Raw genomic sequence first — 15,411 nt, 5'->3', positions numbered from 1 at the left:
TTCTGCCACCACGCCTGGGTAGTTTCTTTTTTATTTTTTGTAGAGGCAGGGTCTCACTCTGTTACCCAAGTGGGTCTTGAACTTGTGGGCTCAAGTAATCTATATCTGTCTCAGCCTCCCAAATTGCTGGGATTATAGGAATGAGCTACCACACCCAGCCCATTTTTACTTTTACTATGATTGTGGACTTGTTATTTTATCTTTGTAAATCATATATATGAGAGCATCTTCTTGGTAAACTGTTCCTTAATAAATAAACAAAACAATTATCTAATGAGCTTTTTTTTTATTTTCCTGAGACAGGGTCTCACTCTGTTGCTCGGCCTGGAGTGCAGTGGCACAGTCATAGCTCACTACAGCCTCAAACCCTTGGGCTCAAGTGATCCTCCCACCTCAGCCTCCCAAAGTGCTGGGATTACAGGCATGAGTCACTGAACCCAGTCTCTAATGAGCTTTTTCTCCAGCAATGCTTTTCGCCAGCTTTCTTTTGATTCGTATTTGATTTCTATATCATATTCCCTACCTTTTTAAAACTGTCATCATGATTTAAATGGTGTCTGTTACAAAGTAGCATATAACTGCATTTTTAAATTAAATCTGAGAAATCCCTTTTAACCAGAGGTTTGCACATCTAGGTTTATTGTGCTCATTTACATATTTAAATGTATTTATTCCATTATTAGTTTGTGCCTTCTTGTTCCCATGTTTCTTCTTTGCTACTTTTGTTCCCCTTTTATGCCTTCTGTGTGATAGATCAGATTTGTTTTACGCCCTCCCTTCTACTGCTCTGAGAGTTGTACATCACAGTCTACTGTAACCGTTTCCCATTATTATTACTTTTTGCATCTGTGCGTGCCTGAAGGGAGCCTCAAGTTCATCAGTCTCCCTACCCTCCTCCAAAATGAGACATGGGCCTTTGAATGCTTTCCTGGGACCACCACCCCACCTTTCATGTTGCTGTTATCCATGATTTTAGTTCAACAGTGTTTTAATCCCCCCACATGAGTCATTTTTAATGTTTCTTATAGTGAATGTGTATTTGGGTTTGCTTATATGGTGACCTGTTTATTTGCTCCTCATTGTGCCTCATGCTCTGCTCTTTCCTTCTGGATTCAGTCTCTTTCTTAATGAGGTGTCCCGCAGCAATTCTTTATAAGACAGCCAAGATAGGCCAACTCTCAGAGCACTTGTCTGAAAAAGTCTTTTTTTATTTAATTGTTTTTTCCTTATTGATGGGGTCTCACTCTGTTACCCAGACTGGTCTCAAACTTCTGGCTTAAAGCGGTCCTCCCACCTTGGCCTCCCAAAGTGCTAGGATTACAGGCATGAGCCACGTCATCTAGCCTGCCTGAGAAAGCCTTTGTTTGCCCCTCTCTCAAATGACGGTTTGGGGATAGAATTCTAGGTGTACGGTTTTTTTCCTTCAGCCCTTTGAAGAGTCTGTGTTTTCATTATGTCCCTGCATTAGATGTTCTTTAGCAAGTAACGTGCCTTTTTTCTCTGGGTATTCTTTTTTTTTTTTGAGACAGAGTCTCGCTCTGCCGCCCAGGCTGGAGTGCAGTGGGTATTCTTAAGGTTTTCTCTTTGCCTTTGGTGAGCTGCAGTGGATTTGCTTTTCAAGAGGTCAAGAGAGGAAAGTGTGAGGTTTCTGTTTTTTACTGAAAATTTGTTTGCTGATTTGTTTTCCCACCCCGTGGTTCCTTGCCTCTTTGCCAGGCTGGAAGGCAGACTTCTTCTGGTGTCCTGTTCACAGACGGGGCAGCCTGCAGAGGGCCCCGCCACATGCAGGGCCTGGGTCCTCGTTCCCTTGCATGTGGTCCCGGGCTTGACTCCTGTTCAGGCTAGCACTTCCCAGAGCTAAGCCCCAGCCTGACCTTCCTCCCGTACTGGCTTCACACCCCCTCCTTTCTTCTGATACCTAGAGGTTTTCCTTTCTTTCCCGTCGCCTCCACTTGGATTTTAAATCTTCTGTCTGCTGAATTGTATTCAGCACAGGAAGATGCTTGCAAGGGCCAGGTTCATCAGCCCCGTCCCTGCTGCTGGAAGCAGCACAGCAGAGCCTCATGCTCGGGCTGAGATGGAGCAGAGGCCTGCAGGCGAGCACCCAGCTCAGCTGGGGTTGGCCCCGGTGGTGGAGGGTCCTCGAAAGCGCTGGGGACGATGGCAGAAATATTGGCAGGGGAACCGCAGGGTCTGTTTGAGCCCATAAAAGATCTCTCTGATGACTGTGGAGGACGTATTTCCACACAGGGCTGGGGCAGACCAAAGGCAGAGAAGCCAGTCAGGGCTATGGCAGTAACCAGGAAGGAAGGAAAAGGGTCTGGGCTGAGGCCTCGGCAGAGGACACAGACAAAAAGTGCAATCGGTAGAACTCAGAGACTGTCGGCCATGGAGAAGGGGCGGGAGTGCAGCTGCCTGCCAGCTCTCTGGCCTTAACGACTGAGAAGAGGGCACCTCTGGCGGCACAGGCTTGATGGGAGGAGGGAAGCACTTTGAGGGAGGGGCCAAGACGATGAGTTCAGCGTTGGCCGTGTGAAGACTCAACTGTCTGCAGAGCATTCCAGGGATTTGTCTAGGAAGTGGCTGAAAAGACATGCATGGACCTCACGCTAAGAGAGGGGACACTGACTGGCTCGTTGTCATTGAAACCACAGACATGAGTGATGCCACTGTGAAATAATGTATAAAACGAAAGGGGCTGAAGATGAAGCAATATTTAAGAAGGAGTGAGAAAGTAAAGCCAAAACAGCGCCTACAGGAGTCCCACTTATTCTTGCAGTATCAGTCCGTGTGTCACCTCCTCTGGGAAGCCCACCCCAGCCACCCAGGGTCAATGACCCTCCTCCATGCAGCAGGTGCTTCCTACAGAGCACCAGCATCCACGAGCTTGGGCCCGGGTCGTGCTCACCCCTTCCACCCTGGGCACTCCGTGAGTCACTGCAAACAGAACATGGGCAGGGAAGGGAGGAATGGGTGTTGGCAGCATGAGGAGAGTACCATGGGGGAGGGGCAGCCCAGGCTGGGAGGGTGGTGGCAGTCCTGTTGGGGACACAAGCAGGGTGAGTATGGATTGTGCCCCCGGGCCTGGGAGCCAGGTCAGTTCAGTGCTGTGGAGAGGCAGACAGCAGGCTTGGGTGAGGTCTCAGGGCATGCTGGCTGCCGACAACACCCAGATGTGACCCAGTTGGTTCATGACAAGAGAAAGGTTTTATTTTCCAAATACAAATGATGTTGCCCCATTCCTCACCAGCTGCAGACCCAGAAAGGACTCAGTATGCCAGGAAGCACAACGCCACCACTCCTGGACTTGCCTGGTTGCTGAAATCATAGCCTCACCTTCTAGGTGACTGTGGTAAAAGTGTCCGTTCGACCCTGACAAAAACAGGAGTAGCGTTTCCTAAAGCAAGGTTTTGAAAGAGCTGCCTGTGTGGTTTGACATCAGCAGGGGATTTACTTCTTGAAGGAACTGAAACGTAGAGTAAACAGCTGCAGACATGAGCTCCTAATGCCCCAGTCAGTAGCTGTTGTCCTCAGTGTGAGCCAGAGAGCATGCATTTATGTCCTAGTGACATCCAGATGGAGGATGGCCTGTCTCTGTGACTCTAGAGTTTCTCATGAAGCACTTAATGCATTTACTATCACTTTGAAAAGCACCTGTCTGTGCTTGGTGCAAGGCAGTGTTCCTCCTACCACATCCTGTTACCAAACACGAGAGAACATTGCATTAGCCTCACGGTCTTCTCAGGCACTCCTTGCTGCACCCAGAAAAATGTTCTCAGCAAGTTACTGCACTGCACCCCACTTCCACTGCATTTTCCCTTGAAGTGCATTTGTTAGAACCTGGATCACCCCCACTCTCATAGAGAATGCCATCGAGAAGAAAAGTGACTCACTGATTTCCTCAAATCCTGCCTGGCTTCTGTAGGGGCAGGGCAGGCCAGCGGATGAGAGTCTCCTAATCCCAGCTGAGCCAGGGCTGCCCGCAACCTCCCGGGACCTGCCTTCCTGGTTGGCTTTGACCTAAAACCCTGCACTGCCCAGCTGACCAGGGGCCTGGATGGGAGGGGATGTTTTCTGGGCTGATTCACCTTCTGGACAGGAGTGGCCTGTCCCACTTTGTGCAGGGCCTATGAAGGCACAGGTAGCCCAGGGAACATGTTTGTTCATTACATTGATCAAGTCTTGCATTTACTCACGGGTTTCTCTAAGAGCAGAAGGCAGGAGCCTAAATGAAAAATGAAGGAAAGTAATTTGATAAAGGCCATTTGCCTTCAATGATGGCTTGGAACAGATGAAACGAGATGAAAGTCCCCGAATTCCACAGTTTGCTGAGCCATTAAATCCTGTAACAGAAGATGGGGAGGGAAAAAAAATATCCCTCCCCAATGCAGCCAGCCTCCCTCGGCAGCTGTCCCTCGGCTTGGTGCACCCTCAGAGGGAGACACCCTGCCTCCATCTGTATGATGTTTCCTTTTCTTTAAAAAATAAGGAAAGAATTCTGGCTCTAGATGGATTTCCAGAGTGTGGCGAAGTTCAAACAAGAAAGAAGTCACTGACCCCAAGCGTCTACTCCGTCTCCTGCCCAGGACCTGCTCCGCTCTGTCTCCAGGATCAGCACAAGAAATTTCTTATTGGTCTTAAAATTACTTTGGCTAAACATGAGATGAGGAGAGAAAACATGTTTGAAGGCAACTTCTAATTTTTCATTTAGGTCAATCCACATTTTTTTAAAAAAATTATTGTGGTAAAATACACATAAAATGTATCATTAGTCACATTTAGTACATTCACAATGTTGTACAACCATCACCTCTACCTAGTTCCAGAATATTTTTATCACCCCAAAAGGAGACCCCATGCCCTCTAAGAAGTCCCTCCACTCCCCTTCTCCACGGCCGACAGTCTCTGAGTTCTACCGGTTGCACTTTTTGTGTGTCCTCTGCCGAGGCCTCAGCCCAGACCCTTTTCCTTCCTTCCTGGTTACTGCCACTCCCTGTAGCCCTTAGCAACCACTAACCGGTTTCTGTCTCCTTAGCTTTGCCTCTTCTGGCTGTTTCACATAAATGTAGTTATACAATATGATGCCTGTTGTCTGCCACCTTTCACTTAGCATCATGTTTCAAGGTTCAGAGTTCATCTTGTTGTGACATGTGCTAATACTCTATTCTTTTTCATTGCTGAGTAATATTTCATTGAATGGATGTACCACATTTTGTTTATTTGTTCATCCACTGGTGCACGTTTGGGTTTATGTAGGGAAAATCTCTCTCCAACTGTGTTTCCTCTGCTCTCACAGCACCACCACCACAGTCATCAACACAGAAGACGACTTCTGTGACCAAAGGTACGGAGGTTTTCGCCACACACCAACCAGCGATCACCAGCTGGGTGTCCTCCAATTCCATTATGACGCCATCTACCTGGAGACAGTGTCAGATCCCACAGGTGGAGGGCTCATGGCCCCCATACCACCCCCAGACACCAGTTGCAAGTCAGGGTCTCTGGAACTTCTGACCAACCAGCTTCCAGTTGGAGTTCCCAGGACCCCCTCTTTGGGTTCAATTAATTTGCTCACAGAACTCAGGGAAACACTTCCTTACATTTACCAATTTATTAAGAAGGGTATTCTAAAGGATGCAGATAAACAGCAGATAAAGAGATAGACAGGGCAAGGTGTGGAAGGATCCTAAGAAGCAGAGGCTCGTCTGTCCCCACGGACTGGGATGCCTCCCAGGACATGAATGGGTTCTTCTTTCCCTTCCCATCAGCCTCCATGTGTCCAGCTCTCCAGAAGCTCCAAACCCATCCTTCTTGAGTTTTTTATGGAGATTTCATTGGCTGTGCATGATTGAAGCCTAGACAACTGTGCCGAAATGAGATTGGCCAAAAGGGGACTGATCTAAACCCACCAAGTCCTGTCCATTCAGATCCTTCCTGGCCTCTCTGTGCAGCATTCCTTCCTCCAAGGTGTGGGGCAGGACCCCCTCGGGAATGAGGGTGTTAGGACTCACAATCAGATTAGACCACTGACTTGGGCAGGAGAAGGTCAGCGAGAGAGATTTTGTTTCCTGAGACCTGGTTCTGAGGCCTAAAGCACCTCAGCGTTATAACAAAAGACTAACAGTGGTTATGGGAGTTACAAGCTAGGAACTGTGGATGACACCTCATCATCATCATCATCGCATCACAGGGCTGTTGCTACCTTTTGTAAACAGTGCTGCTGTGAACATTCATGTATAAGCTTTTGTCTGTTCTCAGTTCTTTTGGGTATATACCCAGGAGTGGAATCACTGGGTGATGTGGCAGTTCTATGTTTAACTTTCTGAGAAGCTGCCAACCTCAATCCACATTTTCTTTCTTTTTTTTTTTTTTTTTTGAAACGGAGTCTAGCTCTGTCACCCAGGCGGGAGTACAGTGGTGCAATCTCGGCTCACTGCAAGCTCCGCCTCCCGGGTTCCCGCCATTCTCCTGCCTCAGCCTCCTGAGTAGCTGGGACTACAGGCGCCCGCCACCTCGCCCGGCTAATTTTTTTTTTGTATTTTTAGTAGAGATGGGGTTTCACCATGTTAGCCGGGATGGTCTCGATCTCCTGACCTCGTGATCCGCCCGCCTCGGCCTCCCAAAGTGCTGGGAGTACAGGTGTGAGCCACCGCGCCCAGCCCCTCATTCCACATTTTCTGACTGTTATCTGCTGATGGCATCATGTAGATGGCGTCAGCTGGGCAGTGCTCAGCCAAACTCCAGAGCAGGAGGCTGGTTCTTCTTGCCCTCGTTCGGTGGTGAACTCAACACATGTAGTCATTCAACCCCTCTTCTGCCCAAACCTCACAGCAGCACCACGCAAACAGGCTGGGAGTCAGGCAGGCCAGGGCTGCCCAGGGCTGTGCCAAGGAAAAAAGTAGTAACCCAGCCATATTCTGTCACTTATAGTGGCAAAACAGAGTATCTCTCTGCTAAGGAGCAGACCTCCTTCCCAGGACCCTCCTGGTTCACAGGTATCTGGCCACTTTCCCTTTAGAAGGAACTTCATGGACTGGGTGAGTCTCCATCCCAGGAGGATCTTGACCAGTTGTGCCATTGTCTTCCTCATTCATGAGGCTGCAGTGAGTGTGCGAAGCTGACGGAGTGAGCAGATGAAGTTGTGTTACTGGGAGAGAGCCATTTACACAGCAGATGGACTGAGGCCTGCAGCCTCATGCAGCCCCAGCACGCCCAGAACCTGTGGCCTGGCCAGTGTTGCCCATCAGCACCTGGGAGCATCCCCTGTGTGCAGGGCAGCACCATGTATGCAGCTCTGTAAGACCCTCCCCTCCCCGCCAGGACCTTGCATTCTGAAAGTGGAGACCAGTACATGTGGTGTGAATGCTCCATTAAACTTGTAGGGTTATTTTTTTATTTTGTTTTATTTTTTATTTTTCAAAGATGGGGTCTTGCTCGGTCACTCAGGCTGGAGTGCGGTGGCACAGTCTTGGCTCACCACAACCTCCGCCTCCCAGGGTCAAGCGATTCTCCCACCTCAGTCTCCCAAGTAGCTGGGACTACAAGCCCACACCACCACACCCAGCTAATTTAAAATTTTTTTTTTGTAGAGACAGTATTTCACCATGTTGCCCAGGCTGGTCTCGAACCTCTAAGCTCAAGCAATCTGCCAGCTTCCGCCTCCCGAAGTGCTGGGATTACAGGTGTGAGCCACCATACTTGGCTTTTTATTTTTATTTTTTTTATTTTTTTATTTTTCGAGATGGAGTCTTGCTCTGTCACCCAGGCTGGAGTAAAGTGGCGTGATCTTGGCTCACTGCAACCTCAGCCTCTCGGGTTCAAGCGATTCTTCTGCCTCAGCCTCCCGAGTAGCTGAGATTACAGGCGCACACCATCACACCCGGCTAATTTTTGTATTTTTAGTAGAGACGGGGTTTCACCATGTTGGCCAGGATGGTCTGGATCTACTGACCTCATGATCCACCTGCCTCTGCCTCCCAAAGTGCTGGGATTACAGGCGTGAGCCACTGCGCCCGGCCGCCTTTTTAATTTTATTGTTAGAGACAGGGTCTCAATATGTTGCCCAGGCTGGTCTTGAACTGGGTTCAAGTGATCCTCCTACCTCAGCCTCCAGAGTAGCTGGGACTACAGGTGTGCACTACCATGCTTGACACTTGTAGGACATTTTTTGTTGTTGTTTGTTTTGTTTTGTTTGAGAGGGAGTCTTGCTCTGTTGCCCAGGCTGGAGTGTAGTGGTAGGATCTCGGCTCACTGCAACCTCTGCCTCCCAGGTTCAAGTGATTCTCCTGCCTCAGCCTCCCGTGTAGCTGGAACTACAGGCACACGCCACCTCACCTGGCTAATTTTTATATTTAAAAATTAAAATATAGGGGTTTCACTATAGGGGTTTCACTATATTGGTCAGACTGGCCTCAAACTCCTGACCTCGTGATCTCCCCGCCTCAGCCTCCCAAAGTGCTGGGATTATAGGCGTGAGCCACTGTGCCCGGCCTACTTGTAGGATTTAAGCACAGAATCAGAATCCAAACCCCTCCCCACAAGATGTAAAATATTTAGGAAGAGAATATTCAAAACAGAAACATTCATATGGTTTTGTGAGCTATGCTAAAATGTGAAGAACATAATCTGATTCAATAATAATAGCTCTCTTGAACCATCTCTTTTGGAGGTTCTTGACACTTAACTGAGAAAGCAGTGAAAACTCTTTCTGTGAAGCAAGGAATTGGCGCGTGTTTCACACACAGTGCTTCACATCCTTTAGAGCGTCTCCTGTGCATCCCTCCTCAGACTGTAAATTCCACGAGGGCAGGCAGCTTCCCAGGCTCTCAGGAAGACCCCTGTCTGGCTCCCAGCTCATGTTTCCAGTGCCGACCGGTGCCTGCCGTGGAGTCAGTCCTTGTGGAGCGCCTGGAGGGTAGATGGTTTGATGGTTGTAAAAACCAACAGAGGTTTAAGTGACTTGAACGAGGTTGTGAAGCCAGGAAGCTTGGCAAGACCAGGACAGAATCCAGACTCTCCCACCCTTAGGCCCTGCTCAGAGGGATCAGGAGAGAGCTCAGGTGGGCTTAGAAAACAAAGTCCTGGGAGGGGCAGTGTGGGGACCGCCACGAAATACCACCTTTTCTTTCCTAAAGTGTTACTGATTTTTGTTCAGTTGGGGGATGTTCTGGGGAAGTGGGAAGTGGATGTTTGCCTCAGATCAATATCCGTGGTCCAGGAGAGGGACAGGTCCCGCCAGCCTCAGCACTCGGGCGAGTCTCTGCACTGCCTCCCTGTCTCCTGCAGCGCTGGGGCTTCTCCACCCAAAGAGAAGAGCTGGCAGGAACACTTCCTCCGCCAGGCCCCATGGGCTGGGCCCGTGGTGTGGAATGCCGGAGAGCCAGAATTGCCAATGGGAAGGAGAGGACCAACTGGCTGTCCTGGGGCAGTACCCACCACCAGGGAGGAGACTGAGCAGCTGTGGGGCTGGCACAGCAGAAGTAGGACAGGGAGAGGGAAAGGGGCCCACAGCTCATCCACATCCACAGCCCAGAAGGATCCAGTGTCCAACTTCTGCCTTCCTTCTTGCTATTCGAGAACCTTCATTTCAGCAGAGGGTGGCCTTGGGTAGGGGAGAGGAGCTGGCCCGACAGTGGGAGCGCTGTTGACTTGTGCGTGATAGGCTTGGACCTTCCAGAGCGTGGTCTGCTTTTCCCTCTGCTGGATACTCTCTGAGGAAGGGCCTCCCCCAGGCAGCAAGTACTCCACGGGACCTACTGACAGGGACACCAGGGGGCAGGAGGAAAAGGTTTCAGCCCAACCCGTGTGAGAAGCAGCAATCTGGAGCAGGGGTTCTCTGCTGCATTTCTTTCTTTCTTTCTTTTTTTTTTTTTTTTTTTTTTTGAGACGGAGTCTCGCTCTGTCGCCCAGGCTGGAGTGCAATGGCCGGATCTCAGCTCACTGCAAGCTCCGCCTCCCAGGTTTATGCCATTCTCCTGCCTCAGCCTCCCGAGTAGCTGGGACTACAGGCGCCCGCCACCTCGTCCAGCTAGTTTTTGTATTTTTTAGTAGAGACGGGGTTTCACCGTGTTAGCCAGGATGGTCTCGATCTCCTGACCTCGTGATCCACCCGCCTCGGCCTCCCAAAATGCAGGGATTACAGGCTTGAGCCACCGCGCCCGGCCTCTCTGCTGCATTTTTTATCCTACAACTCCCTGAGGACAATATCCTGGGTGCCAATTTATTTAGAGACAAGATCTCACTGTTGCCCCGGCTGGTGTGCAGTGGCACCATCATGGCTCACCCCAGCCTTGAATTCCTGGGCTTGGGCGATCCTCCTGCCTCAGCCTCCCAGGGAACTAGGATTACAAGCACAGGCCACCACACCCAGCTGATTAGTTTGTTTTTTATTTTTTGTAGAGAGGAGCTATGGGCTCCTGGGCTATAGGCTATGTTGCCTAGGCTGGTCTTGAACTCCTGGCCTCAATCGATCCTCCCTCCTCTGCCTCCCAGAGTGTTGGGATTACAAGCGTGAGCCACCACACCTGTGCCATCCTATGGCAGTTATTTGCTTCTCCCCATTTTCCCACCAGCCCAAACCCTGCATCCTGGAGATACACGGAGCCCAGAGGAAGCAGGGAGGGTGGAGGCAGGGGCCCCCCTGCTGGGCGGGAGTCAGGAGAGCCCTGCACAAAGGAGCATGTCCCGATTGTCTGAACGCGAGAGGGTGAGGGTGAACTAATGGTTCCCATTTTCTGTCTTAGTTTTTTTGAGCTGACATGGAGTGTGGCCTATTTAGAGCCCGTTCCCTCAGACTGAGTCACCAGGTGATTCTGGAACCCACTGTGTACATGCAGTTCCTCAGGGAAGGGTGAGGGCAGAGCCTGGACTCCAGCACAGGGAAGGGCACAGGCCCTCCAGGAGGGCGGGCAGGGGGGAGGCCGCTGCCAGGGTGAGGAGGGAGGCTCCCAGAGGACAAGAGTCCAGTGAGAGGAACCCAACACCACACCAGGTTGACAGAGGGGAGGTAGGGAGGCCACCCCCAGCTCAGGGACCAGCCTGGTCCTGGAGGCATCTGGTCCAGCACGAGGGCCGCAGGGGCCCCACCTGGACCCCGCTGCCAAGGGCCACACATGAGCCCTGCAGAGCAGCCCTGGTGCCCACAAGAGTGGAAGAGGGCCTGAGTCACTGCCTCTGCTGGGCTCTGCTATTTTTATGTCCAAGTCTGCTTAAAAATAGCTGTCTAAGCCAAGGTTTTAGCTGCAGCTGACAAGACATTAAGTATTAGATACCTAATGCCCACAAGTGACAACCGGGGTCTCTTCGTGTGTCCGTGAGAAAGCAGGGAGGAGACAGCCACGAGGACAGCCCCTGAGCACCCCGCACGTACCTCTGAAACTTTGGGGCCTGCTGTGGGGCGTGCCCACAAGGTGTCCTCAGAAAGCGTGTGCTGGGCTGGGTGCTCTAGTGACACCCATTACTCCACAGGGGCACGCTGACCCCCTGGAGCCACTGCACATCGGGGCCCTTTGAGCTGCCTCGGCCTCTGAGCAGTTGCGCCTCCCGGGCAGCCAGTGCTTAGAAAGTGCCTCATGTGCTCATGGCCTGGTGAAGACGCCTCCAGGCTGGGCAGAAGCTCAGCACGTGCTGGCCTTGGCCCTGGCCTTCCCCTAGCCGTGTGAACACGACAGCTCGGCATTCACTGCCCAGCACTAAGAGCAGCTCCCTAAGTCCAGCAGGGCGTTCAAAGCGGGACGAACCTGCCCACGCCCCAGACGCCATCCTGAGAGCAGTGAAATTCCCAGGGCTTTTGGCATACGGAACAGAGCCAGCCAGTCCTGACTGGAGGCTCCGAGGCCGGGAGGCCTTCCTCCTTTCTCCTCTCGCCTCCCAGCTCAGAGCTGACAAGGCACAAGCTGAGGTACAGCATGGGATTGTGCTGCCTGTGTGAGCAAATATTAGGGGGCCAGCCTATTGCGACAAGTGTCTCTGCTTTTAAAACCAGCAACCGTTTCTTAGCATGTTCAGCGCCGTGTGAGGAGCTAGCGGAAGGGCTCTGGCTCTGCCTAGCAGGAAGAGCACAGCTTCCACCTCTGCACCCGACCTGGAGCCCAGACACCCGGCTGAGGCCGCCTTCATGTGCTCCCAGGCCAGCGGGGCTCCTGCCGCACAGGGCTCCCTGCAGCCCACGGTGGGGTGCCGGCCGCACTGTTCTGCGGCCACCAGGGTGGGCAACCAGCCAAGCGGCCCAGCTCCACATGAGAGCAGCCTCTCGCTTGGGGAAACCCGGCTCAGGCCCACTTCCACAGCCGGGCTGTGACAGGCGGGGACCAGCCAGGAGCGGGGGACATCTCTCTGTCACTGGGGCATGTGGCACGGGTCTCCCGCAGGATGGATTAGTGTCAGGGTCAGAACCCCAGCCCTCGTACACCGAAGGCCCCGAGGGCTTGGTCCTCAGCCCCAGCCAGAGGCCTGGTGGCATCTGTTCAACCACATGGCCCTCCACTGTCCAGTCCCATGTGCTGGCGTGGGAGCCAAGGGCCCTGCCACGGTGCCCAGGCTCTGGTTGGAGGCCCAGCCAGTGCCACGCTCGCATTCCTTGGCCTCTCTGGGGCCCTTCAGGCATCCTCCGAACACTTGTGGAGGAAGCAGGCCAAGCCAGAGCCAGTGGTGGCTGGGAGCTGCCGGGGAGGTGCCCTGTTCTCATGCCGCCTGCTCACTGCCCGTCTGGTGTTTTTGGTTCTTGCAGTGAGAAGCGCCACCTTCAAGTGAACGTCACCAACCCAGTACAGTGTAGCCTGCACGGGAAGAAGTGCACCGTCTCCGTGGAGACGCGGCTCAACCAGCCCCAGCCCGACTTCACCAAGAACCGCTCGGGCTTCATCCTCAGCGTGCCCGGGAACTGACGCCCCGCAGAGGCCTGGCCCAGAGCCTGGCCACGCTCCGAGTTCTGGGTCCCAGTCCAGCTGCTGCCTCCCAGCCCATGCCCGCTAGAAACCTGCTGTGAGGGCCCCTCCCGGAGGATCCCCGTCCCTGTGAGGTTTCCTTCCTGGCTTTCTGCCTTTGGTATCATCTTCCTCTGTCCTGACTGTCCACGGTCCCTGCTCAATAAACCAAAGACCCTGGTGCCCCGCCCAGACCCCTGGGCTGACGTCCAGACCAGTCTCACCCAGAGGCAACTGGATGGTGCCTTTAGTTGGTGGGGGTGCCCCTTGGCCAGGTCAAGTCGGAGCACCTAGGCAGGTGCCCTGCTGCTGACCCTGTAGAGGGCAGGGGTTGGGATGCAGGTGCCCCGCTCTCTGGGAGCCCCACAGCCACCTCTCTCGCCCAAGGTGAGCCAGCCCTGGGGACCCAGCTCAGGGAGGCTCAGCTCAGAGTTCAGCGGACCACCTCTCCAACCCAACTCCCAGCCACCAGCCAAAGCCACTGGGTGAGCAGAGACACCCACAGGGCCAGCCCCTCAGCCAGGAGCCAGTGGCAGGAGCAGAACAGCCCGTCGAGCAGAGTGAGTCCATCCTTCCCAGGTTCTCCCCCGGCAGACTCCCTTTGCCACCAAGGTCCCTGTCAGGGCCTCTGACCACCACTCTGGAGAGGACAGCGTGGCACGCTCCAAACAAAGATCATCTTACTTCACTCACAGCCTGTGACCGTGGCCCTCTTATAGATACTTTCACTGTGTGCGGGGTTGCTAATCAGATACCTGCTGTCACCACACTTGGGTCAGGAATCCTAATGAGAACGGGGAGCTGCCGGGATGAGGGCAGCCCTCAGGGTTGGCCGCTTTCCCTCTGGACCACCTCTCACTACGTTTCCTACTCAGTGAAACAGCAAGGGCGGGGTCAAGGCACAGGATGACGGGAAGCAGGGCAGCAGCACAGCGTGGGGTCCTGGCACTGCAGGCCAGGCCAGGACACCCACCCCACACCCTGCACGGCCCCTTGGGGCCTGCGCCCGTGAACCTGGTGCCAGGGAGAACTGCCAGCTAGCCGGTTTCTGCCCAGCAAAAGCATGTATGCCTCAGGGGCCTTCTGAGACAACCCTCCCCGCTGAGCCCCAGCTGCTGAGGAGGCCTTGAGGGAAGTAGAGGCTCAGAGCAAATGCCTCATGTGATGAGAAAGTGAGGGGAGCCCGCGCCTCAGGCAGGTGGTGAGAGGATGAGGGGAGCCCGCGCCTCAGGCAGGTGGTGAGAGGATGAGGGGAGCCCGCGCCTCAGGCAGGTGGTGAGAGGATGAGGGGGAGCCCATGCCTCAGGTGGAGTGGGCAGGGGTGCAAGAGAGGGACGTACTGAAGCTTCTTCCCATCATGCCACAGACGCTGCCCCACCATGCTCACGTCCTCCACCCTCACCCAGCAGAACCCACCAAGTGCCTGTGGGCAGCCTCCTGTGCCTCACCCAGGGCCTGGCCCGAGTGGTCCCAACAACCTGGTCTCATACCCGCTCCCCATCCCTGCTTCCCAAAAATTGCACTGTGTGCAGTTTGCAACAAAGAATCCCGCTGGCATCCTGTCCTTGGGAACCCTTTCTCATTCCCCAAGCCTGGTCAGCTGCCTGCATAGGCAGAGGTGCCCCCAGCCCAGGTTAGCAACGCTCATCATTTTGCCAATTACCAGTAGACACTAGTGGAACCATCTAACTGGAACTTCCTCTCTCCTTCCACACTTGTTGCTTTACACTAGACACATGCAAATGTATGTTTTAAACACACCAAAACAGATTATGCCAAATGAGTAGCCTGTCAAAGGCTGGAGGGCAGGAGGAGGGCCTGGGTTTGGGTTCCTTCCTCCCGGCCTTTGTACGGTGCCTTGGGCCCCTCAGCCCCAGCGCCAGGGCCTCCCAGCTGAGGCCACAGGACAAGCACTTATTTATGATGTACTAAAAGAAGCCACAGTATGTGGCAACTGCAAAAGGATCAGGAATTTAGGGTGTGATCTCAGACACGTGTCCTGGGTGCTGAGGGGAAAGGAAGCGGGCACAGTGATTGTAGACAATGAGGGGGTTTCTCTTGATGTAATGAAATGCAATTTTATGGTTTGGTGCAAAAACTCCTATTTTCCAGTAAATTAACTTTATTTCTAAAGCATATTTTGATTTACCATCAAGAGCAATAAAGCATTAAATCTTATTTTTAAAGGTGTTTTGCTTATCTGTCACTGAAAACTTTGTGAAATTTTTGCTTATATAAAGTCAACCATTATCTGAGAGCATAGAAGGGAGAGTTAAGCACAAATAATGTAAAATGGAGGATGATTTGCCTGAAGCTTTGGAACAAAAAGTGAACAAGAAGTAAGCTGTGGACAGGAGGCGAGAGGAGGGAAGGAGGCCATGGGGTTGAGTCCCAGCACTTTCTCCTGCCATCTTGAGGCCTGTGCACTGGCAGCCGGAAGCACACTGCTTCGTGCCAGGGAACATGTTTACTGCAACAGAAGCATGTA

General features: G+C 52.8%; 1 protein-coding gene across 1 annotated transcript in view; it reads left to right on the top strand.

Moving 5' to 3' along the window:
• MYO1D (myosin ID) overlaps positions 1–15,101 on the top strand; it is a 377,798-nt gene extending 362,697 nt beyond the window's left edge. Inside the window, exon 22 of the mRNA XM_005583409.4 lies at positions 12,728–15,101. Coding sequence (XP_005583466.1) covers positions 12,728–12,884 — 157 coding nt within the window. The 3' untranslated portion in view covers positions 12,885–15,101. The remainder of the gene's footprint in view (positions 1–12,727) is intronic.
• Positions 15,102–15,411: the final 310 nt, after the last annotated feature.

Source organism: Macaca fascicularis, chromosome 16 (genome assembly GCF_037993035.2).
Source record: "Macaca fascicularis isolate 582-1 chromosome 16, T2T-MFA8v1.1".
NCBI lineage: Eukaryota > Metazoa > Chordata > Mammalia > Primates > Cercopithecidae > Macaca > Macaca fascicularis.
This window is presented reverse-complemented; position numbering and strand designations above follow the sequence as displayed.